Consider the following 26,188-nt stretch of genomic DNA (forward strand, 5'->3'; position numbering starts at 1 on the left):
GTGATGTGTGAACTAGACCAGTGCATTCACTGAACTCTTTCATATTACTTATTTCACTGATTTTCTAGCCCTAAGCAACTTTCACTGCACAGCTTATAGCCCTGAAAATTAATGAACCACCAAATATGGAAGACATACTAAGATCATAAGGAGCATCCTGTTGGACCACAACAGAGGTCTATCTAACCCAAACTCTATGAGAAGATGGGCCCAGGCAAATTCAGTTAAGCAGCCAAAGCAGTTCCTCGTCCAAGTGTAGTCCAGTATAATGGAAACTAGGCATTCATTTGGGAATGAGACCCCCTGAATCTCAGGGGTCATGGATTTGAACCACATGTTGGGAATGCAGCACATCTGTGTGCTGCTATTTAGAACAGGGGCATGTCCACAGCAGGAGCTGCATATAGCAAAGTCCAAATCCCAGGGAAAGGGTGAAATAATGCCAGTTCTCAGTTCCAATTCTGCCCACAATATAAAATAGGAGCAGGTTTTTGCTCTGTTCAAAAGAGAGCATATATATATTTATATACACACAAGTTTACCAGTTAGTATTCAGTCTTTGTTTAGTTCCCAAATAGCATTCTCACAACATACGTAGCCCTTTAGTTATCATCCTTTTATATTCTTAAGAACATTGCCGAAGATCTTAATTTCTGCCCATACTTAATTTATTTAGCAGCATCTAACTGAAGCTGAGAATGCAAATTCTCAAACTACTAAAAAAAGTATTTCACCACTCAACTTTTAATAAAATTGATTGGAATATATCCTTACTTTGCAAATCAGCTTTCTGGGGTATGGATAATTTAAAATGCAAAAAAAACCTACCATAAGCAAATGAAAATGTTTACACAAACAAGGTAGCCACTTTATATTTCCCCTGAAATAATTTAAGCTAGTGCTTCACAATATATCAGTTTTACTAGTTTTCTACTCTATTTTAGTACAGTACAAATCAACAAATTTGTCTTTTCTATTGTGCCTAAAGTACAATATCCCATTTTAGATCAAGCTGTTGCTAGTTAATGAGTAATATTAATAAATCATGCATTGCTGGAAAAGCCACTACTTCCTTAATTTGTTACTCTGGCACATTGCTGATTGAGAGATCTCTTAGAAAAGCTTCACAGCTGAAAGAAAAGTTTAATTTTCCAAATATAGCAATGCGTCACATACTGTTATCAAAGTATGACTTGTATGAACACATCTCCACAAATATCAAACAAATATATTTGGATGAGCATACATGCTGATAACATGAACAAACGGGACAAACACACACTTTTAAAGCCATGAAAGGGTGGAGAACAAGCAAACTTTCAGGATAGATGAAACAAAGGTTTCAGGTAGCTTTAAAGATCTATTATTAAACCATTTGATAAAGCTGTTAAGTTGCAGTTATATCGTTAAGTGAAAGAGGTGCTGAGGTTAGACCACAGACTCGCATGTGTCTGATGTTTTTGCTTGAAAGAACAGAATGCTACACAATGAACAGTGCGTGCAAAGGGAAAACTGCTACTGGAGCACAGTGAGGGATATGAGTGAGAAGTACAGACTCACTCTGTCTGCGTTGCGGTGGAACAGTCCGAGGGATGGCCTGGAATGAGCCCTGCCAGGGAGAGAAGGAAGGAGCAGAATACCCACCCTGTGCAGAGAAAGATGGGGGAGAAAGAATAATAAAAAAGAGAACGGAGAGGGGGCAAACAGCACCAAAAGCCACATTGTTCCTCTTACTAAGAACAAGTACTTTTAAATCTGAAATAAGTCAAAAGATCAGCAAGGTTTGTAAAAGCTCGATTCTGGAAAATATTTAAAGGAAAAATTGGCTTTAGGTATTAGAAATGTATTTATTAAATGCAACACCAAGTCAATCAAGACAAGAATAGCCTTTTTATATACATTTTAAAATTGTTTCAGAGTACCTGGTGTAAGTAAGTGGTTTGTTTATCAAATTCTAATTTATTATAAAGATCAGCGAAGATGTCCAAAGAACAGGGAAGGCTTTAAAAGTGTATGCCTTTCAAACCTGAAAAGATTATAGCAAGGAACTTGGGGTAGATTCTCTATTGCCTGCATACCTCACGATCTTTGAAAGATGTTTTAATGGGACCCACACTTTACACCTGGGATGAGATGTTAAGCCTGACGTACACAAATAATTACAACTCACAAAATCCAATCAGCATAAACACAAGACAATACACTAATTAAAATGGCTTACTGAAATTGTAAAATTCTTAGAAGTCCTGGGTAAATAAAAATAGCTAGACTAGCACCCAAAGGGCAGAATAGATCCTAGGTGCACTCCCTCTTTCAGTCATCACATTTGTCCAACATCAGAACAACTGAAGAGGAGTGTTGATAGATAGCTGAATTTGTGGGCAGGGTGATGTTGAGAAAGGACTTTAGCGTCAACATGAGCAACTCAAACTGGGTTTGAAAATCAAATGGTGGTCAGTGAAGCTCTTTTGATACTGATGGGAGATGTTTCTAATGAGATGCCCTAGGTTAACAGTCTCATGGTACAGGGTCTATCTGTAGTTTCCAAACCATCTTTTAAGGATAGCCCCATATATAATACATTCAGACTAACAAAAATGTTATCACAGCATGGATAATTGCAATCAAGTGCATGCTTGGGTTTTAGGTTTGTTTCAGACTGTAAAAAGATGTAACTCCAAAAAAGCTTAAATAGTTTGATAAGCGGTTAAAAATTATCCATGGCAATTGCCTTTCATTCCAGCCACTGCATAAAACGGTTGCCACATGAAGGCCAGTTCATGCATCCTCTGAGCAGCAATCATCATGTGAATACCAATCTCCATTTTAATGTAAAAAAAGGGGTGCCTGGTTTGTTTGTCTCCATGCTAATAAATAGAGAAATGCTGTTTTGAGGATAGTGAAACCACGTCCTCTCAATTTGTTCTGCAGCAGGTGCACACATGCATGAATCCTGAGTAACTCGGCCTTTTAAAAATGCATTTGGTAGCCACAATAGGACTTGCTCTCAAATAATATGCACAGGACTGCTACTTTAGAAAGAGTGGACAAATTTTGCTAAGTTGAAACATAGGGAATTGCAGTCATTATATTGTGGTGGGGGTTATACACACACTACATTTAAATCTTACATAGTTAGCTAGATAGAGGGGAAATTTCAGGTGAGACTAAATTTTTAAAATAGTTCTATAACCTGCATGTGTGGATTCTATATATTATGCTGAGCTCCAGAAAACAAAAGCTTGCAATACAAGTAGAACATTCAGCAACTTTGCTTGATGTTACATGAGATATTGGTGATACTTTTGATAACATACAATGAACAGTACAATGGTATGAAGAATAGAAAAGATAGTATTGCAAAACAGTTACGTAAATATCCATTGGTTTGGTTGCCTATGTGAAGAATCAACTCTGAGCAACCTTTAAACAAGATTTCTTCCTTTTCTACAAGGCTGCAGTAAATCTATGGTGGTTTGGTTGAACATCAGTAATTCATAGTTAAACATATGAAATAATAAAAGGTTTTTTCCCCCACTGGTGGACTGCAAAGTTGCTATGATCACTTCTTCCTTTGACTGAACCCCTAGCACATAACTTGCACTCTTCTGAATCTTTTTGAAAACCAGCTATTAACAATGAAGGTTTTTCTTTAATAAATTACAACAAAGAAGTACACAAATGCATTATAAAGCTGCTAGCATGCCTGCCCTCCCATCTCTCTCTTGTGTAATATTTATGAGAGAGATGAATTAACAGCTGTAATTCCTAAGGTAATGCTGTAACCTTATTGCAGAGGGGTGTAAAAAGGAAGTTTAAAAATGGGCTTAAATGTTTCCCTCTGTCATAAGCTGCAGAGCTGGCCTACCTATTTGTGGAAACAAAGCTGCTGCATTCTTTTTTCTCCCCCCTTGACAACTAATGGGGGAGGAGAACTGAAAATTAACCATGGGTAGAGCCAGAAGTAGCACAACTCAGGGATAGGTTGCAGATTTTGATACATCACCATCGTGCCTGCCCTGAAAACTGCAGCAACAGAAGCTCTGTACTGTAGTTGATTTGGTAAAACACAAGTCCTTCCTTTTGAAGCAAGTGTCCAGTCTACTCCTATTAAAATGAAAGGGAAAGTGACACTACCACACACTTTGGGCTAATTAGGGTCCATTTTATCCTTAGCAACTTCTCAAAATTGGGCAGGAAAAATAACTTCACATTTTGCCTATCATCATAAATTAATGTCCCCCCTCCCTGTGTGTGTGTGTGTGTGTGTGTGTGTGTGTGTGGAGGAGGTTATACACCACTTCAAGAATGGTTCTCCTATATTTAAAACAAATTATTACAGCACACTGCAGAATTCCATCAGACCACAAAAATCGATTTTACCGCAAGGGGTTAATTCTGTTCCAAGCTGATTTTTAACTTGAAAGAAAAGTTACTTAGTGTAAACTTACAACACTGAAATTTTATATGGGGGGGGGGAGTAATTTCTGGATTCAGCTAGGGTTAAAATCTAAGCAAGGATTCAAAATCCTGGAATAGTCGGGTAAGCTTTCTGGGGATAGCTCTAAGTATGGGTCATTAAGGTAACAAAGGAAGTGGCTCTGTGTAGCAGATGTGTGTAGTTAGTAAGATAAAGACAGAGTTGTGAGCTGAGTTTTGTGTGTGTAAGTTAGAAGCTGGAGGAAGAAGTATGCCTGATTTCTGCTCGTACCCAAGACTGTGGCTATGGGTGAAGCAAGACTCTTCTGGGATGTTAGTGCAGTGAACCCCTCCATCATAGGCTCAGGTTGTAAATAAACCATATATCATAAAGACACCGCAGTCTCTGCTGTTCCTCATTCTGAAGGAAACACAAACTTGGGTGCCTAGAAACCCTGGAATCTCACACTGCTCTGGAACTGAGGTGGCATGTAACAATATCTTGTTCTGGGTGGATGGGGGGAATATTAGGAGAAACATTCAACCCCTTTCATTATTTACTATGGGCTCAGTATTTCAGCTAGTCATTTTTTGTTATTGTTTCTGTTCTGCTATAGGAAAATGACAGTGGTTTCTAATAATACTTCTTGTTTTTGTTTTTATTATGCATTTTGTGTTTTTATGCTGTGTTTTTATGCTGTGAACCACCCTGAGATCCTTGTATGAAGGCCGTTATACGAATTTAAAAAATAAATAAACAAACAAAATTATTCAATATGGGGGTCTCAACAAGTCAACTAAAACATGCCTATATGCGTATATCACTGAATTAGTTTCAAATGAAAATAGTAAGAATAAAAATATAAAATATTATAGAATTTGTTGATGAATCAGTGAGGTTCATTTAAAATGTCCTTCAGAAATTATTCAAAGTAGATTAGAGTCAGAATGTCAAGAAGAGACAAATCAGGAGTTCTGAGTTTATAGTTTTGCTTTAACCTAATCAAGTATGAATTCCAGTACATATTGCACTGTGCTAGTTTTATTTGCCTACAACAGGGGTTGCGCCTGGGCCAGTTCACTCCAGTGGAGATCCCTCCATGGGCCCGATCATGCACACACTCGCGATTTCAGGCATCTGCGTCTGTGAAGACGCGATTTCTGGCATCTGCATCGACATGATTTCTGGCGCCATGGAAGCAAGTGCCCATGCCGCACTGGTTTAGCACAGTGCGTGGGGACTCACCGTATGGGCGGCTCGGGGGCTGGTTAAACGACCCCTGCGGGCCGCTTGTGGCCCATGGGCCTTAGGTTTCCGACCCCTGGCCTACAAATATACAAAACACGTCCAATCACTATGATCTGAGTATGGTTTTTTTTGTTATTTGTTCTTCCAAATCATGTACTGAAAAATGTGAAAGATTTTTTTTTTAGCACAAAACCCTAAAGCTCACTTCTAGTCCACAACAAAGTGTCCACTAACAACTCTTAGAAATAGTATAGGAGAGGCTTCTGGGGCAGTTTCATAGAATAATTTACAACTAAAGACCATATAGTACTTCTCAAATCATGTCCTGGTTTGCATAGCATGTTAAACTACTATTTTCCCTACTACTGCCACTGCCATGAAACAAGTCAGAGTTTGGATTGTGATGACATCTGAACCTGGCTTTTCATTTGTTTCACTGCCTACAAACTGTAAACAATAAGCAAAGAACAACCTGGGGATACTGCTTCTCTGTTTAGAGAGAAACAAGCCAAGGTTCAGGCATCACAATCCAGATGCTGGCTTGTTTCCTGGCAACGTACCCACACTTAGCAACAGGAACTTTTCAGTAGTGTGCACTAGTACACTGCATGTTCACATTAAAATATGGGCTTGTTTTTAACCATGGTTTAATATGCCATGAGAACTAGAGCAGTATAATGCCGTTTCAGGGCAATTCTTTTAGTGCTATTTTGCCTCTAGTTTACTAATAGGTGAGCAGGACAGAGCTACAGGCCTAATTATGCCACAGCCGGGTCCACTGGACCATTTGTTCACGTCTAGCCATATTATGAAGTCCACACAGGTGCCTGTACCATTTGTGGCACACATTCTGCATACTAGCAACCCATAAACTGCACTGCTAGGAAACTCCATTAAAAATCAGTGATGTGTAGAGCATGTGACATCACAGAACACTTCATTGCCATTTCAACAGTCAAAATATATTGCTACAGTTTGCATATAATTTTCTTCTTTACCCTAGAAAAGATGCTCAACCATCAATGTTGAATAAGATGCATAGAATTAGGAAATCCTCTCTTTCCTCCTCAGAAAGATGAAAACACTAACCTCAAATTAACTAAAAGGGGTAAGGACAAGTGAACCCCATTTTTTCTCATTCAAATCTAGAACTAGTGCAATTTCTGCTAGTGTCCAGTGTTATTCTGAAATCCAAAAGAATCACAATTTTCTTACGAGAGCTATTTCATATTTTTGGTAAATGTGTGCTCCACTGCTGCTGTGCATTATGAATGCTAATGGAGAAAATTTTCTACTACAATACATCAAACTTGTAAAGAATTATATTGTCATCTACACCAATACTTCAGATTCCAAAATTGGAAACAGAAATAAACCCAGGACTAAAATTTGACAGTTATTAAAAAGACAAAGAGGTAACCTTGCCAGGAAAATATGTACTAGTAATAGATTCTCATGAGATTTGAAAATAGTGGGTTATAGCCAATTAAGTTATACTCACAGCAGACCCACTGAAACTAATTGACGTAAGTCACTAATGTCCATTCATTTCAATGGAACAATCCTGAGTAGGACAAATATTGGATACACTCCCGTGAATTTAATCCATAAGAATTAAATATAGACTACAGAACCCATCTAAAATGATTTACTAAGATCCAAAATGGTTTTTCGATTCTGGAATGTCTGCAGTTCATATTAAAGTTTAATATGAATTACATTAGCACTATATTGCATTTTGATGGCATTCCTAAAAATGATACTTAGGAATCAGGAAGGACTCTCAGGAAGGACTGGAATCTGAAATCCTAAATTGCATTTTTAAGACTCAAATGAGAGTCAACACACACACAAAAATACACAAAGAACTGTATGTCTCCATCACCCGATAAATAACTATGTATATACAATGTAGCAGATTGCAAAACATCTTTAAAATTATATACAACTAAAAAGAAGAAATTGAAAGAACCTGGGTAACATGGCAAGATGATGAAACCTAATGGATCTAAACCAGGAGCTATCTTACATAAACAACTGTAACTTTTCATCAACTACTCACAGCACTTTTCCTCCAGGAGGTCTGTGTGTATTTGTCAGCATATGTGCACGCAGGCTGTTCAGATATCTTGCTGTCTCTGTCGCAGACACACCTAACAGACTTTATGCATACGCAAAAGACAAATGATTTGATGGTTATTTATTACGCTTTTTAGTTACTTTACACAAACATCTCAAAATGTCTTACAGATAGTATAATACACAATATAACATTAGCAAATGAATTAAACAAAATATGAGGTAGTAAGGCCATAAAACAATCCTTCTGTACTCTCATGGGTTTTACCACCGCAAAACAGGCGCCACAAACTGCTGCTAAGAAAGAAGATGGATACAGAGGTCCAAAGGCTGATCCACATAATAGACATTAGAAATACTTAATTCAAGTGTAAACTGAACAGTGTGTAAACTGTACACAAACAGCAGTGCAGAATATAAAGAGTTGTAACCCATCAAGTTATTCCATTAGTTCAAGGGCTTCCACCTGCAGAACAGGACTTCTTCTCCCCATGCACTCCCCGCAAACCCCCCAGATCTCCTCCAGAAAGTTGGGGAGAAACCCATAACTGATAGGGGGGTAGTAGCAAGGACAGGAAATTAAAGTCCCATCCCATTGTACAGGTGGAAGTCTTGCACTAAACAGAACAAGGTCATGGGTTACAACCCAGTGTCTCCCAGAAAGGAACCTAGACTCAAGCAACTTCAACTGTTTGGAGAGTTTTTCATTTTTATTTTTAAATACCTCCTTCCATAATAGTTCCCCTGAATGTGTTAATATTGTAATTTTGGCTTTACAGTATAAGAAACATCATCTGCTGCTCTTTAAAGTATAGTTAGATTTCTCATGTCAAATCTTATACTTGATACAAATTGCTAATTGCAGCTGCATTAAGAGTAAAATAAATTGACAGTGTGATATGTTAAAATGAAGAATGGTGCAGTTTGAACTCCTGTTATTTCAGAATCCTGTGCTCTAAAGTTAACATACACAGCACATGGCCATAATATGTAAGAACACTAAGGTATCATACTCCTGATCCAGGAATTCTTGTGACTGCTCCAATTTACATAAGCAGCTCCTATAAAAGGATTTCCCACTGACTTAAATATTGAAGTTAGTCCCACGCAAGTGAACAAGAAGTGCTGTCACATTGATTTATAGAAATTATGGTAGATATCACATTCTCTGCAGAGCATACTGTATAATATACTCACAAGCCGATGCTCTAGTTGTTTGATTGTTTCATCCTTTTTCTTTAAATCTTCTTTAAGCTGTGTGATCTCATTCAGCAAATCATCAGTCTGGCAAACAAAAAGTGGAGATCTTAATATTTTCCATGAAGTAGATAAATATAATTCTTATCTGTCTGGGAGGTCGGGGAAGAGAGAAAGTAAAATCTTTGTCTAGGAGCAAATTGCTTTTTAAAGTTTAGGCTCTGCATTATTTTCATTACCAAATGCTGAGAACGAAAACAAAAAACAAAACAAAACTGCAATTATCGGCCATATTCTGGTATCATAGTTAACAGTGGCGTAGAATGGGGGGCTGAGGGGGGCCATCACCCCAGGCAGTTTTTTGGGGGGTGCGTCACGGTGCTCTGCCGCATGGTGAGCTGTTGTGTCCTCAGCTGCCCTCCAGCTGTAGAGTGCAGTGAGAAGGATTCAACAGCATATGACACCCTCCCTGTGAGCCCACTGCCACTCGCAAAAGCAGCACTGGGCTTGCAGGGGCCAGGGTGATGCCTGTTGCTTTGCAACAGCTTGTGGTGCCCCATAAGTGTGCCCCGCTTTACAGCAGTGGGGAGGGGTCGCTCTGGCAACATACCCCATCCCACAGCATGTCCTGAATGTACCCTGGTGTATGCATGCCCTGGACACAGGCGGTGAATGCTCCACCACTGGTAGTTAAGCTATGGTTTGAAAGTTCTGGACAATTAAATGGACAACTAACTATAGCTTACTTGGGGGCAACAGACCACTGGGTGATATCAAACTACATCAAACCTACTGAAATAAATAGACTTAATCTGATTTCTCTGAATCTACTCCAACATTATTGTCTGAAGTTAAGATCCTCCCTTAAGTTTGGTTTGTTTGCAATCCTGCCCAAGCCTCTTACCAAAAACATGTGGCAACAGCAGCTGGAAAACAAAACCTGCTCCCTAGGCCAAGTGTTTCTTAGTGGTGCTTTTCCTGAAACTGTCTTCTCTCCTCATTCTGCCTAGCAACATGGTTCTTTGCTTGCCCAGTTTTTCCACCACAATTCTTATCTCTCAAAACAGTCTGCAGAGTTTGCAGCTGCTTTGCAAAGAAAGAAAAAATTAAAGGAACTCCTCTCCTTGTCATACCTACTAAGGGTAAACAAGATAATTCTATAAATAAATAAATAAATAGTGCTGACCTACACACTTGATGCTTTTTCATTAGCTCCTTCATTCAAAAGGGTCAACTCTGAAATAAGCACAGTTGGTTTACCTTATAAACTGGTTCAGGCTCCTGCAGTTCTGGGCTTGAAGGAAGTGAAAATGTGATGTTGTGGAGTGACACATTTTCATCATTCTGCAAGAAGAGAAAGGTTTCCATTTATTTGAGCACCTAAATCCTATAGTATTTGAATGATAAATACTACTAATTCCTGGATTATTCCTGACATTTTGAACTGACCTTGGGGGATCTGGTAGTTTCCAAATGGTTCCATCTTATCAGAGTTTTATTTCAAACACAGATTTCCAAAACTAGATAGTGAGATCTGCTAATAAATTGTATGCGCTGGTTTTACTTTTCATTTTAGTTTCTCAGCACTAAGAATCTATCAGGTTCCTGAAATTGTCAAATGATTTCTGGTATCCATCTTCAAAGAAACTTTCCCTCCTAGCAGTATTCAATATGTTAAATACTAGCTTTATTATGAAATTGGTTAGAGAGAGAGAGAGAGAGATGAAAGAAAGTGTTTCTTAATGCCTAGACCACACAACGATTTATTCAAGAATTATAAGGGCTGGAACTTAATTTGTTACTTCTAGTTTGTTTGCTGAATAATTATAAAAAGGTCACATAGCTATGGGGTGTTATACCATTCCACTTCACCAAAACTTTTTTGGTTCAGGGATTTACAGGAATCTTGCATCCTAGAAGGCTACTGAACTACCTAAAAGTGAAGCTTGCATTTAAACTATTTCCTATGTGTAACCAGGCACTTTGGTTATATTAGTGCAACAGATTCGGTAAGATTGAGATTGTAAATTTGTGTTTTGGCTGCACCACTAAAGGGGGGGTTTCCATTCAAAACATTTCCACAAGTGATGTTCACTTCATGAAGTAGTCTACTGTACACTATTTACAGTGCACCAATTGGTATAAAAAAACAATAAAAATGAATGTTTTAAAAAAGGTGTTTGGGGATATCTGCACCTTCTACTCGGCTTGCTAGTTTTCTATATACAAGACGACATTCAATCATGTAAGCATCCCCCACCTTCAGTTTGAAGTCGTATAGTCCAGAGGCAGGATTAAGGCCTAGTTCTCACTGAACAGCAAACTGAATATCACTATTTCCAGTCAAGATCCACACATAATAGGTTGTTACACTATATCCCTAGCTTGATAGGACACATACAGTGTAGCACCTTTGTGCATGCAAAAAAGACCACGTTACATATGGTTACTTTTTTAAAAAGCCCCCCTTGAAATATTCTGAGTATTTGAAAACAACCTTTTTTTCCAATTTTACTTTCCGTCTACATGGCATATATTGAATTCTTCTTATACTTCCCAGACTAGCTGAAAGATACATAATCACCATAGACTACTTAGTTGTTTTTAAGAACTAAGAATGTTGGGCTTCTTCTGTTCAAAGGGACCTCATCATTAGTGACATCATAACTGTAATAAGCGAACTTCCTCTACTAAGCCAGCACTGTACTGATATGTTAGAAAATGGAAGATTTCAATTAATCATACATTTTACCGATGTACCATAATTTGTACTAGCAGCACACATTTTACTTGGGAGCACAAGGATGTGATGTTTTATTTCACTTTCCCCAAGAAAAAGCAGTTTGAGGAGCAGGTACTGAAAACTGTTCCCTCACTACATAGTGCTCTTAGACACAGCTGTAATTCAGAGGGAAAGATGCGCAGGAGGAAGCCTTCAAAATGCTGTGCTTTATATTTTTGTTCCGGCAGGCTCTCCCAGCTGGATAAATGGGTCTTTACCATGAGTGTCCATTTGTTGGGGTTTTAGTATTGTTTTAAATGTATCTGTTGTTTTTGTGTTTTTAATGATCTTACATGTAAATGGCCTTGAGACAGTGGTTTACTAGGTGAGTAACTGATCAACTGTAATAAATAATAATAATAATAATAATAATAATAATAATAATAATATAGCAGAATGGCACTTAAGAGCAGTGCTTTACATACACAAGCACCCTGGGAAGCACAGCTCCTAAAGGAAGGAGCGTTCCGCCTTTCCATCCAGGCTGCTCTGTAGCTAACAGCAGTACTCTACTTGCCAGAGGACCTGACTAGAGGGGGGGCAGCTAGAGTGTCCATTACTGGGTAGGGTTTCTTGAAGCTGAAGTTCTTTCGTACTTAGAAAAGTCAGGTATGTTATTCACAGGTACAAAAATAGAAAGTCTGAGCCAAGACAGTTATGCACAGGAAAAAGGGATGACGTTTACGGTTATTGTTTTCGCAAAGTAACTTCAGAAGCAGGCCTCCCTCTCTCTAGCGAGGCTTAGACTAGATATTTGCAAATCCAGTCCAGAACAATTAGGTTAACACTCAATTTAACTTACACATTTTCAGTTCTTTCACTAAAGCTTTGTATGATCCTATCAATAAAGCTATGTATGCAAGTCTCTCTAACAATCACACCTTTTTCTTTTTCGAATTATTATGCAGAAGAAAAACAATCCACACGCATGTGAATTAACACCATAGAAATATGAGCACTACAAATCTGGCTGAGAAGTGTTAGAACATTCACAACCATTATTTCATCTAAAGCAGGAGTAGGGAACCCTTGGCCCTCCAGATGTATAACTCCCATCAGCTCCAAAAAACATAGGCAATAGCCAGGGATGATGAGGGTCACAGTTCAGCAACATCTGGAAGCCCAAAGGTTCCTCACATCTAATCTAACCCCCTGTACACAGGTTTATTTCCTCCCCATGACAGAACCACATCACACATTCGGCAAAACATGTACTTCTGCTCCCCCTTGCATGAAGGGGAACTTATAAAGTGACCTTCAGTGACATAGGGCATTCTAATAGATTTTGCTTCACTTCCATGCGTCTGAGCACAATTACATCACAAACAGTGTTCGAAACTCCTATTGTTCTAGGCTCATTGGCAACAGGGAATTTCATTAGCACAAGCAGTTTCTGAGCACTGGGCCCAGCACTGCGCTTAAGATTTCAGGTTAAAACTGCAGAGTAGAAGAAAAGGAGGACATTTTCTGCCTCCCCACTTCCAGCTACTCTCTGAAGACTGGAAATGAGACCCTCTTAAGAATATTAGGGGGGTGGGCAGGGGAAGGACTAGACTATGTGAAAAATGAACGTATTGTTTTAGCTGCATTTTCAGCTATGTATTCTTGGTATAAAAAGAGTGTGCCTAGACATTCCGTTGTTGCGCCCATAACCTAGGTTTAAGGTGCCATTTAGCTCCTAGCTTTCATTTTTCAGTTTCTAACACTGATCACAAATGAAGCAATTTAATTCAAATGAAATATGATTGCTCTCTATTTTTTTAAAAAAAAAAACAACAACACCAAGCCACCCTAGTCTTTTACTTGATAATAAAGACTAGAATCAAAGGAGGGTTAGGTCAGTTGGTATGGTGGCATGTATGTACACACACACTTATTAGCATCAAGTACCGTAACACAAACTAGTGACAAGTGTCCCTTCAATTCCCATGTTAAAAACTTGCTAACCTGATTAAATATTCTTTTCAATTTTAATAACTGAGTTTTCACAGATGTGCAGTCTTGAACCATATGCCGAAGGGTCATTTCATCCAGCATCACAGTGTTTGCCGGCAAACTTCTCAGAGGTGGGTACAAGCTTGGTGCTCCATATCCTTCAAGGTGACCAACAGGAGGAGAGTCAAAATAGTTGCAGCTCCTGAAAAGTGTTTTAGAAATGTTTTAATAGACAATCTTCTGATGTACTTCAGTAAGAGAAACATTCTGAAATCTTTAATACCAATCAAATATTACTAGAGCTATCACTCCATCCTTAAATCAATCAATTATGCATAGGGCTCAAATAGTCTTGAAGAAAAAAGGATACCTTTGTTTTTCAACAGGATATGTACAGTATATGCAAGAAAAAGTAGCCTTTTCTACAATATAAACTGTAGACTACAAGCACTAAGTACTTTCAGTCAGCTTTAAGCAAATGATTTCTGTTATCTCCTTAAACACCCTTTGCCAAAGAAGTTGTACATATTTACACCCCCACCACATGTGAACATAATTCTCTGTTTCCTCGCATCCCCTCCAACATAACACCAAATAATCCTTGTTTATTTGATTTAATCTGACTGGTGTTAAAAGCCATCTCCAAACTAATTTATAATAATTTTCTTTTATTATATATAGTTTTAACAACAACAAAAAAAGTGTGAAAAGTAAGGGCTTTACCTATTCAGATCATTTCTACTATGGGAACAATGGTCAGTATGACCAAGATGATAATGGTCTTGGGCATTCCATCGTTGTGGTGTCCTCTTCCACAACCCCTCCTTCTGCTGTCGAATATTTCTTTCTGGCCGCTCATAACGATTCATATTTTCACAATCCACTACATAGATAATAGAAACTATTTCAATATTCATCTAAATGGAAATATGATCACCCAGAAATGCAAAGTGGCTGCCAGATATAACTCATTACTGATTTACAATGATGTACGGAAATAAGTACAGGAACTGATGTACAACAAATTTGTGTTATCAACTGCTACTGCTGCTAACTTGGTGCTTTTAATTATTTGTATAAAACTGTGATTAGACTTTAATTACTGTTGTTCATCAGTTCAACAGCAAAAGGCAGGATACACATGTTTTAAATAACTGCATCCACAAGGTCACATTACTACTTCAGTTAAGAAACTTATTGCTTCAATCACAAAGGACACGAAGTAATCAAAACTTAAAACTGATGCTGACAGAATTCAGCAGTATTTTTTGTTGTAATGAGTAATTCCCTTGCCATCAGAATCCTAAGATTTAAGAGCAACCTTTAAAAGCAACAGAAACAGCATTTCATTTTATGGCAAGATAGATATATGAATATTTAAACAGAAAGCACAATACAAAACAGAAATACAAAAAAGTTTTAACATATACATTCTATCACATAATGAAAATGAGATTTCAGAGATCTCTCAGTTTGCACGAGCAACAACAACAACAGATTAGTCAGTGAAAGCTGTGACTGGCAGCTACTTACAAGCTATTAAAAGCCAAGTAAAAAATAATAATGAAAAATACTGCCAGGAAGGAAAAATTTCAATAAACCCTTTAGGCTTTTTACTTACCCAGACACTTTCTCTTCACATTGTCAGGCCTCGGCTATGAGAAGCTTTTCATAAAACTGAGCAGTCTTATTCTACTGCCTACTCAGACAAAGTTTTGCATAAGACCGTGGTAAACAGGCCTTCCTTCCTGCTCATTCCCTGCTTGCGTATTGTTGGGAAATGAGCCCAATTTGACCCTGTGATTTAGAACTACCGCCTTGCTCACTGAGAACATACTTGCTGCACTAGAACGGTTGCTATAAATAGAGTGCAAGTTCCCTCACAGACTCCAAAATGTAACAAGTAAAATACAGCCCTATGAACTATTCTAACAAACTTATTTAATAAACTTTTTATGAGGAATCTAACAAGTATAAAGTAAGGTGCATTAAAACATTCAACACAATCGTATATTAAAAGCTATTCTTCAACAGATATTAGAACTCCGTCTACATGTAACAGCTTTCACAAGTTAATCCTAAGACAGCCAAAAGTATTTGTATAAAATACTTTTATACTCTGGCTGAGCTTTTACACAAAAAAAGTATGTGATTATTTAAAAATCTCTTATATAGAATGCAATACAAAACACATCAAGAATTCTCCTTAAAAGTACTTTGAAAGCTGAAAGCCATGACACTAAGTAAAATTAGTGCTCATAAACTGTTTGAAAAAGGTTTTAAGGAAATGCTGTTTTCAGAACAGGATGCTTTAGAAGCTGTATTACAGTAGTAGGAGCAGCAATTTCCCCTGAATAAAGACATGAAGCTGAACACAGGGCTCAGTGTTGATGATGGTACCTCTGTGGATGTTTCCCAAGTTCAGAAAATGACAGTCATAGTTGGCAAGGAAAGAGAGATGGGCAACCCAAGTAGCCAGGGTAAGGGAAGTTGCAATAAAGCATATAAACATATTCAAATTATTTCACTAACCATTATCACAGGGTGCGTCTTCAGGTAAGTCAACATCGAGCATAAGATCATCATCTTCAAGATCGCATGAATCAAGATTATTCAAAATATCCTACAAGAAAATAAAAAATACCTGCTACAAGATGTGCACATTTGTGTCTGTCTCTCCAGTTTAAACTATGTGCCTTTTGAAATAAACATTTCATTGACTCTCCAACTGTCTCACACATCAGAACACCAAAGTGAAATTACCATGCTCCAAGCCAAGGTGTGTCATCTTTTCAAGCTCCTGGAAGTACCAGGAGAACTAGCTTCCCTTCCCTTTCTTATAATGAACTAGTTTTATGGTGCTGAATCTTCCACATAAAAAATAGACAGGTTTAGAAACCAAGGCTAGAAAGGAACCAGAGCAGGTATTAGACCTGCCTGCCTGAACAGCTGCAATGCTAGTCACGCAGAGGGACAGAAGAATCATTCCAATGGCTACAGCAGATCCATCTACAGATGTAAATTGCCAGATGCAGAGGGTAGGGGAAACTTCAGGGATAGCTAGGCCAGCTAGAACTGAGCAATCCCACAGGCCACTTTAATAGGTGGGTGCAGCTCTCCACCTGTCAGTCATCTGCCATCACCAGGCTGCGAAGGAAGATCCATACCGAAAGTGGGGCTTGCAAGGATCAGTTGCCCTCAGGAGCTCTTGGTCAGAAATTGCCTACTGCAGTTGATCCTAGTGAGGGGGGGATTGCTGTCAGTGCCAATCTGTACTTTAAGGCATCCAACTGTTCCTTTGTAGCCAAGTCTTTACCTGCCTCACATTTGACATGATAGCAGATGTGGGGCAGGTGGGCATCACTTAGGGAAGAGAACCTTGTAGACAAAATTAGGATCCCTACAAGGTGGAGGTTTCCCCTGCCTGCTCTACATAATTTAGTTTTGAAAGTGATTTTTAAATATAGATAGTTACTGAGTAAACTTATAATTTTATCAATCTTAATAAGTCTATTACGTTAGAAAAATATTAGCTGAAAATTACTCTGTCGTTAAAAACAGCACAAATATATCTGTCAAAAGAAACCGAGAGTCCCTGTATCTCAGTAAATACCTTGCAGTAAAAAAAACAACAACCCTAACTTAATTCTGATATTTAGCTGCCTCATCTCATTAAAATTAAGAAATTGAAACAACATGGGAAACAAAATGATAGAGAACAATATAAACTTAGAAACATCTGGGCAAAGCTCACTGGCCATGCCATAGTGTCAAGCTTAGTGATATCCTGCACTCAAATAAATGAAGGATTGGCAGACAAGGTTTTGTTCTCCCCATTGCCTTACAACCATTACCTGAAACAAGTCAGAAAGTTACAGAAAAGTAAGGCTTGACTAGCAATTCCAACAGTGATATTCTCTCTTTCTCAAAAAGGAGGGGGGCAACTAGATTGATTTTGATATATAGAATTTTATGTTGTTATGTTTGGAGCTATCAGACTTAAAACATCACACAATTTAACTCCTACCCAGGTAACACAATTAGCACAATGTAATAGCATTCATACCTTTAAGAATGAAAAAAGGAAGATGATTAAGTGTAAAAATGCTCCACAACTTAGGCTTACTATTGCAGCTACCATAGAAACCATGTGGCAAGTCAGGGAGTCCTTCTAACCTTAATCAACTAGCTGTCCAATCAGGAAGCAGCAACCACTGACATTGCCTTAACATCTCCAGTCTCCCTGAAGCTAACTAAACAATCACATAGGTCAGTATGACTGTTGTCATGGTGACAAAGAAGTGCTACTATTAGCATTTGAAGCCACCACCCCTCCATCATCTTATTGACTCAGGCAAGCAAGCAAGCAAAAAATAAAAATAAAATAAAAACAAAACAAAACAAAAACATCCATGAAGTATTTGCTGAAGTAAATATTAGAGAATAATTTATTTGGACAAAAAATGTCTCTTCCAATTTAACAAATTTTATTCATATAGACGCAAACACCAAAAAATAGGGAGATTTAGCACACATTTGCGCTCCATGGTAGCTACGCAGGTGCCAGATATTAGGTGTAAGATAGCTAGCCTATACAAATGTGAAGGCAATAACTAAGCACAATAATAATTCATCTGTAATAGTGAGCATTCATATTGCTTGTAATGCTGTTATATTAGTACTGTACATGCTCCTTTTTTAAACAAATTAAAAGAACTCATTAGATGTCTATCCTCTGCACTAGAATGTGATTCCATTTCTTCAATAAACTTTTTACTCTCCCCACCCATCCTACAAGAATGAGTGCAAGTTCAAAAAAAAAATCTACATGTTTAGAACATACAGATAAAATGGTATGTCTCTAGCACACATGGAATTAAAATTAAAGGCATGCTTTTGCAAAGCTTCCCTGGTTCTTTTCAAAAGCACTTATGAAGGAGAACTTTCCACTGGCTTCTGCCCACAGAATGTGTACTGAAACCTCAACCTCCATCTCTACATGTTTATACTAGTTCTGCATGGAGTGTGTGAACTGGGATGGTTTCTATCAATATGGTTACTTTTCACTAGCTTGTAAGATTTAAACATATAGGTCAATGCCAACTGCAGCAGTATTACTCATTCCTAGGGTTCTCATCTACTTTGATTCCTCCCACATTTCTCTTTATAGGCTCAAATTTGCTCAGCGTGGCAGGGCGTGCCTTCTACAACTCTATTTTATTTTGTTGCCAAAGGCAATCACAAAGCTTTGGTAAGTTTGGAAACAAAATGCAGACAAGTGTCTTACTGGTAAAGAAGTTTCGGTTTTGAACAGCAATAAACAGATTTGATTGATTGATTGAATAAAATTAAATTTTGAACAGCAACAAACCAACACCAATACTCTGAAAGAATCTGGGAAGCAGTCCCTCATTCAAAATGAAAATATAGATAATCTAGAAGATTAAACAACGTTCGTTAGCATCTCTCAAGGTTTCGGAGTAATATGATCAAGCTCCTTAAAACCAAATCCGAGAATGAATGCATACATACCATATACTAGAGGAGATTTTAAAAAAAGAAAAATGAGGACAGCCATCCTGTGTATAATAACGTCTATGAGAAGAATGGAAAACAACACTTACAATGCTGTCTTTGTTTTACGTATTATAATATCTAAGGCCCAGGTTTAATGAACAGACTGAGATGACAAACATGCTCATAGATTATCTTTTTTAAAAAAAAGCATTAGCATTACTGACTTAAAATGCACATTTACTACCACTAATAAGGGATATACTTAGTTCACAGCACACCCATTTCCTGAAATGCACAAAAATATACCAGGAATACAACTATAGTTTGATAACATCCTGTAAGGCAGGGACAGGCAGACTTTAGATCTTGCTTGGTATTTTCTTTAAAAACAACAATAGACTAGAATTACTATGGTTCAAAGATACATCTTATATTATGAAACAAAAGACCACAAGTATGCCCTCCTAACAGTTAAGGCATAACTAATCTGTGTTATGTGGTACTGAGTGTGTACCATTTCCTTGCTGGTGGGTAAAATCAATACCTACATAGTACAGCATTCTTTGGAAAATCCCAGCTGCTAGTAGGTGTTAGGACCTGTTAGGTGGTCAACCAGAAATTGCCCAACAGTCTACCAGCGACACAAAATCTACTCTTTGCTCCCCCAGCAGCAACCCTAACCCCCAAATACTTAATTTAATACTTGTCTCTTCAAACAACATTCAGGAAACCTATAGCATACATATACACACACACACACACACACAGTAGATACATAAGGTGGAGTTCAATATAGTGGACTCAGCTAGACTGGTAAAGAAAAAGCAATTTATATGTGTTGCATATGTGATATAACATGGTGCCACCAGATGGCAATGTAGTGTCCCATTTTTCTCTACCTGTTTTCCCTGTTCAAATTTTCGACGCTTTAAACTGAAATACTTCTTTGATGTGTCTAGATCCAGACAGTGTTAAGGGGGGTATGTAAGAGCAAAATGAAGTCTGCTTGTACAACAGGACTTCCTTTCCACCCCTTGTGTAACCACACACCACCTAAAGGGGGGAGGGGCAGAAGAGTTTTAGGGAGTGTAAGGAGCACACAGGGAGAGGGGAGAAAGTCCCATTGCATTAGCAAACCTTGCTCCACCTATTCAAAACCTTAGCTGAATTGAACCCAGAAAGCTGGGAACAGAAACATGAACATGATCTAGTTTAGGACATCAGCAAAACCAAAACTTGCTTCACAGCAAGATCACAGAAAGGCAATATTAAATTTTAAGTTCCTTTGAGCAGCATTTTAAAAAATATTAATACTACCAATACATTTGCTTATGCAAAATCTAGCAGCTAATTACAAAACGCTTAATAATCTGCTAATATAGAAGTATTAAAATTTGCATTATGGGAAGTATTCTCTACTTCTAATATTAAATGGAAAACAAAGGTACTGAAAATGCAATTTGTTATATACAATGAGAGCAAAATATGCAGAGCAAATATTTAAATATGTAAATTCACAAAGTCATTCAAAGAACACATAGTAAATTTACATAATTAAATTTCATGGTATGAAAAGCAAAACTAAATTAGTGAAGTCCTTTCAGTGGGCTGGCAGGGTAGAATGGTTTTAAATAAATAAATAAATAAAATAATGACACCTTTAAAATAGTGCAATAGCCGCAAATAGCTACTATCAGCAGATATAAAATATAGGCAGGGTCATTTAAGTAGAACTAACACCATACTAATGATACTACTTTGTACCTGGTAAGTTTTTCAGTATTTTACTCATTGGAAAGCTGTGGCAAACATGCTAACTTCTGTGCAAATAATTACATATGTATAGCATAGACACTTTCACTATGGCAAATATAAGTAGATACATTTACAGCTGCAGATATTTGCATTTAATACTGTATTTTTATATTCAATTACATAAAGAATAAAAGAGGCACCATGAGAGCTGTCCACCTGATATGATTCGAAGGATGTTTAAACCATCAGCTTATGCTCTTATACTGCCATCTAGCCTCCATTCATGAAGTTACCAAGAAGTGCACTAGATATTCAGCACCACAGAGAATTCAACCGACTTTACAGAGAGTTAGATTATATGTTTATTTTTAAGGGATTTTTCAAATGGAGAGAGCTACTATCTCATAAAATGACCAATGTACTCTAAAACAGCTACCACAATTACAAAATTTGCACAATATCCTTGTTGACAAGCTGGTAAAATATGGGTTAGATGATACAAGTCTTGGGTAGATCCACAGCTGGTTGAACAACTGTACCCAGTGTGTGCTCATTAATGACTTTGTCAAGCTCAAGGAAGGCTTTCATTGGAATGGCATAGGGCTCTGCCTTAGGCCCTATGCTGTTCAACATTTTTACAAATGACTTGGTCAAAGTAGAAGGGAAGCTTATCAAATATGCAGCTTGCATTTATCTTGGTTGGAACAATGGACCCAAACCAACATGATAAAAATTCAGCAGAGATAAAAATAAAATCCTGCATTTAGGTACCAAGAATCAAATACACAAATATACGGAGGGAATAAACCTAGCTTTGCAACAGTACTTTGAAAAGATTTGTCTAAATTAATCACAAGATAAAGCTGAACTAGCAGTTGAAAGAGGTTGGTAAAATACTAAATGCAATCTCCGGCAGCATTGACAGAAACACACACTATTCGCTGCTAAGCAGACCAAATCTGAAGTACTATGTTCAGCTCTGGACACTGCCTTTAAGGAGGAGACAGACAACCGGCAGCATGTCCAGAGGAAGGTGACCAGGATGGTGAAGAATCTAGAAACTAACTGTTTAGCTGGCGAGAAACAGGATGGTGATATTGTCATGCAGAAGGTAGAGCAGGCTAGCTCTCTGTTATTCTCTAGGACAAGACTAGAACTAAGATGTGGAAATGGAAACCAGGTTTCAGTTAAATAATGTAAAAAGATCCTTGCTTGATCAGGCCGAAGGCCCACCTAGTCCAGCAGGTTGTTCTCTTAGTAGCCAACCTGTTGCCTTTGGGGAAGTGGCAAGCAGAACCAGAGTGTAAACAGGACCATCATAGAAACTTCCTAACAGTAAGAGCTGTTTGACAATGTAAGAGCTACCTCAGGAGCGGGTGGGCTCTACTTTAATGAAGATATTTAAGCAAAGGCTTAAATAGCTGCATTGAAGATCCTGCACGGGGCAAGAGGTTGAACTAAATGAACTCCATGATCCGTTCCAAATCTATGATTAAATGCCTGTATTTTTCCATACAGCTTAACCCATTTTGATTACAGATATTTACAAGCATCAGACAACTAAGCACAGCTTCAGGTAACATTACATAGGCTATTGCTTCTTACATGAAACTTCCAACTCAAACTGTAACCCCTTCCAAACCCATTCATATTTCATACTATGAACAAGAGTTAGTGATTGTGGTTTTACTACAAAAATCTACAGGTTTCACAAAAAGAAAAAGATACACTCTCGAAGGAGATAAATACTTAAGCAATAAATTTATTCTCTTTGATCTCTACAAGAGGGAGTATCAGCTGAACAAGAGCTTAGGAATTTTACTCAGCCTTACAGAAATGCAGTAGTGGTTAGCCAAATAAAGACCTCCAGTTGCCTGGGAAACCAAACTAATCTTGCTAGACTCGAGAATTTCAATATATACTTTCAAAGTGAAATATATTTTAGGCATAATGACTATCAAACAAATCTTGAAGGTACATTTATCTGAATTTCTCTTCTGCCTGATCTTCAGAGTTCAGAGCAGGTTACACATATATTTATAGTGCTAAAAATATAAAGATGATTTCAGATTTCTTTAAGTAAAGCAGCAGTGGCAGCAAGACAGACTGGGAAACAGACTCTTAGAAAAGAAAAAGTGAAAGCACTGCTAAAAGAAGGACAGGGGGATTTATAGAGAAAATTAATTTCTTTTTGTCTGTCTTCAAGTACAGAATATTATTCCCCTACATCATTATATTTGAAAGATCTTTATCCAGAATTTGTCCCTCTGAAAAAATCAAAAGAATTTATACAGGCAACACATCTAGCAGTCTTTATAAGTAACCTAAATCAGAGTTTAACAATGTGGCTTAGTGAAATGAATTATATTGAAGTTGCAATATATTTTTCACTTTTCACCAGGTATCATCATTGCCAGTTTAGTTTTAAATATTTTCTTTGATGAATAGCCAAAGGCAGCTACAACACAGCCTATCTGCAACTTCAAGCAGATCATTCAATTGCAGCTAGAAGCTCTCCTGTGGTAAGAGGAAACAAGCACAGTGCCTTATGCAGCAGCTGTAACCACAGAATGCAAGGAGATAACCACTAAAAAGCAAATGCAGGAAGCAATTGGAAGTTGTGAAATTTTTCACAGCAGGATCTCAGAACCCTGCTTTAGAAGAGCTATTCAGAGTTGCATTTACTTTTTCAGTAAATTACAATTCTCAACCTAGGCAATCCAAATTCAGCACCCTATGTAAGTTATCCAAACTGAACAAAAGCACATTTTCTGGATTATGCAAAGCCATTCTGTTCTCCAGACTATGAAGCCCACCTCCAGGCATGGGAAATTTTAGCATTTCTTCAGCTTCTGAAATATCAGCGGGCATTGCCCACACATATTTCAGCATATCCTTGCAGCAATAAGGGCTATTTAAAAAGTTTATTCTTCCTCAATTCTACCCCCAATACCATATTCTACCTATCCCAACAACAGAAGCAACTGCTACTGTGGCAAGTGTTTCTTAATGGAAATAATTCTACAATACCTGTTCTGACCAAAAGCTTTTATTTCTGTTTCATGTTCACGTAAGTAAGGACACTAGTTGAAGAGTTTGTTAAATGCAGACAACCAGTCATGAAGATACAAAATATCCTCTGCATCATATATTACTTTGCTACATTTATGAGTACATACTTCAGGTGACTAAACTACTTTGAGGCCTACCAGGAAAAAAGATGTGGTATAAATATATAGTAATAATAATGAAAACCTGCAGCTCTGATTCCAACTATTTCCAATCTACAATTCCAGATTTTAAATTAACATGCTACTGTTCTATTGGTTATGACTTTAAAAACTGAATTTCAGCAAAATTGCATGTAGTTAAAACAATGGGTTCAATGGAGGGTGGGATTACCAAAGTCATTTTTCCAGGAACCCCAACCATCTTTTTTTTAAAAAATTGTCACACTCATAAAGCTGAACGCTCATTTGTAAGTCGCAGGCTTACTGTATCAAATTGCAAGCAAGAACTTGTTTCTACATCATTTCACGATTTAAAGCAGATAGAAGAAGAAGAAAAAGTCACTGTCCTCAAATACAATTGTGATATTGGAATTGTGATAAATGTGATATTAGAAGACTTGGCGTTTGAGCATAATACAAAATATTGCAATGGTCTCATTTCACCTGCATCAGAAGTTTGCTGCCTATTTACAAAGGATGCCGTACTCCCTATAAGTTAAACTCTAATTAAATAAACACAAGCAATTTACCCCTTGTGTCACTGGGAGACTAAACAAGCCAAAGCTTGGTTCGTCATGTACAAACCCAAACGAAGAGCAGAAACCAAGGTCTATCAAATCAGCACAAGCTCAGGTTGCGCATAATGTCAAACAAGGAACAGGAGAGCAGCAAAGCATTCATCTTTGTTAGAGCAGTCTTGTTTTAAGACTATAATTTAAGGTTGCAGGTGAACTAGGCTATTGTGAGCCTTGCAGAAAGTTAACTGCTTTTGAATACTATCCCAATAATAATAAACAAGTTATACTTACTATACTATTCATTTCTGAAGAATCATAACTTCCACATGGATGGACACTTCCAATGGGCTCCAACCCTTCTTCATCCCACATATAGGTTCCATCAGAGCTATCAGATGGAGAAAGCTCAAAGGAAGAGCCAGCTCTGTAGTCCATGTCAGAGGAAATCACATTGCTCCCAGCAGGATGTTTTGCACTTTCACTCTTGTCATCTACTATTTAAATAAAAGCAAAAGCAAGAAGTTAACATTATACACAAACTCTCAAAATTTGCAATTTACATGCTGCATTACCTACGTGCAGTTATCAAGAGTCACCTCAGTTTCTCTCTCTGTAAAGGTAAAGGAACCCCCCACCGTTAGGTCCAGTTGCGGACAACTCTGGGGTTGCGGTGCTCATGTCACTTTACTGTCCAAAGGAGCCAGCGTACAGCTTCCGGGTCATGGGGCCAGCATGACTTAAGCCGCTTCTGGCGAAGCAGAACACCGCACGGAAACGCTGTTTACCTTCCCAGAGCAGTACCTATTTATCTACTTGCACTTTGATGTGCTTTTGAACTGCTAGGTTGGCAGGAGCAGGGACCGAGCAACGGGAGCTCACCCCATTGAGGGGATTCGAACCGCCGACCTTCTGATCAGCAAGCCCTAGGCTCTATGGTTTAGACCACAGCATCACCCACATGCCTTCTCTCTGTGTAATATTTCTAAAAAGTAAATATTCCAATGCAAATAGTTTAAGAGTTTTGTAAAGCAGGTCGGCCAGCAAAGTTACAAACATATTCAAGAGTGGCAAGCTCACAATACTTTGTAACTTAACTAAGCTACATAGTTCTTTCCTGTTGATATTATTAAAAATTACAATTTTTATTTTCACCCCAATATTTCAGGATGGGTTACAACAATTAAAACACAATATTAACATTGGATGCTAAGAAAGTGGACCTAGTCATGAGTTCCAGTAAGAACTGGCAGATTAGCAAATACTATTCTGTTGTTCAGAACCTCCTCCCAAACTAGATGGAACTTCATGTTGCAAACATTTTATATGTTCCACTGGAGTAAGCAGAAGTCAATTGTCTCCCCTTTCTCCCCTTTTCAAATTTCAGACGCAACCAAGGAGAAGAAACAGGACTCCGTCCTTGAATCTTGACCCTTGCTGTTGTTGGAATAATAAAGATACAGATTACCTCTTATATTCTGATCACAACTACAAGCATTCCATCTGTCAA

At 37.8% G+C, this 26,188-nt stretch overlaps 1 protein-coding gene across 6 annotated transcripts in view; it reads right to left on the reverse strand.

Moving 5' to 3' along the window:
- The window catches only part of CCSER2 (coiled-coil serine rich protein 2), a 52,560-nt gene that overhangs the window by 15,409 nt on the left and 10,963 nt on the right, over positions 1 to 26,188 (reverse strand). For 3 of the 6 annotated variants that reach the window (XM_081861141.1, XM_081861142.1, XM_081861143.1), the window contains exons 3-10: positions 24,973 to 25,175; positions 16,194 to 16,284; positions 14,385 to 14,544; positions 13,674 to 13,863; positions 10,205 to 10,288; positions 8,945 to 9,031; positions 7,731 to 7,829; positions 1,561 to 1,645 (exon numbers count right to left, since the gene is read on the reverse strand). In XM_081861141.1, coding sequence (XP_081717267.1) covers positions 1,561 to 1,645; positions 7,731 to 7,829; positions 8,945 to 9,031; positions 10,205 to 10,288; positions 13,674 to 13,863; positions 14,385 to 14,544; positions 16,194 to 16,284; positions 24,973 to 25,175 — 999 coding nt within the window. The remainder of the gene's footprint in view (positions 1 to 1,560; positions 1,646 to 7,730; positions 7,830 to 8,944; positions 9,032 to 10,204; positions 10,289 to 13,673; positions 13,864 to 14,384; positions 14,545 to 16,193; positions 16,285 to 24,972; positions 25,176 to 26,188) is intronic. The other 3 variants (XM_081861140.1, XM_081861139.1, XM_081861138.1) reach the window with 1 other exon arrangement.

This window comes from Podarcis erhardii, assembly GCF_964252035.2.
Source record: "Podarcis erhardii genome assembly, chromosome: 5".
In the NCBI taxonomy this organism is placed as follows: Eukaryota; Metazoa; Chordata; class Lepidosauria; order Squamata; family Lacertidae; genus Podarcis; species Podarcis erhardii.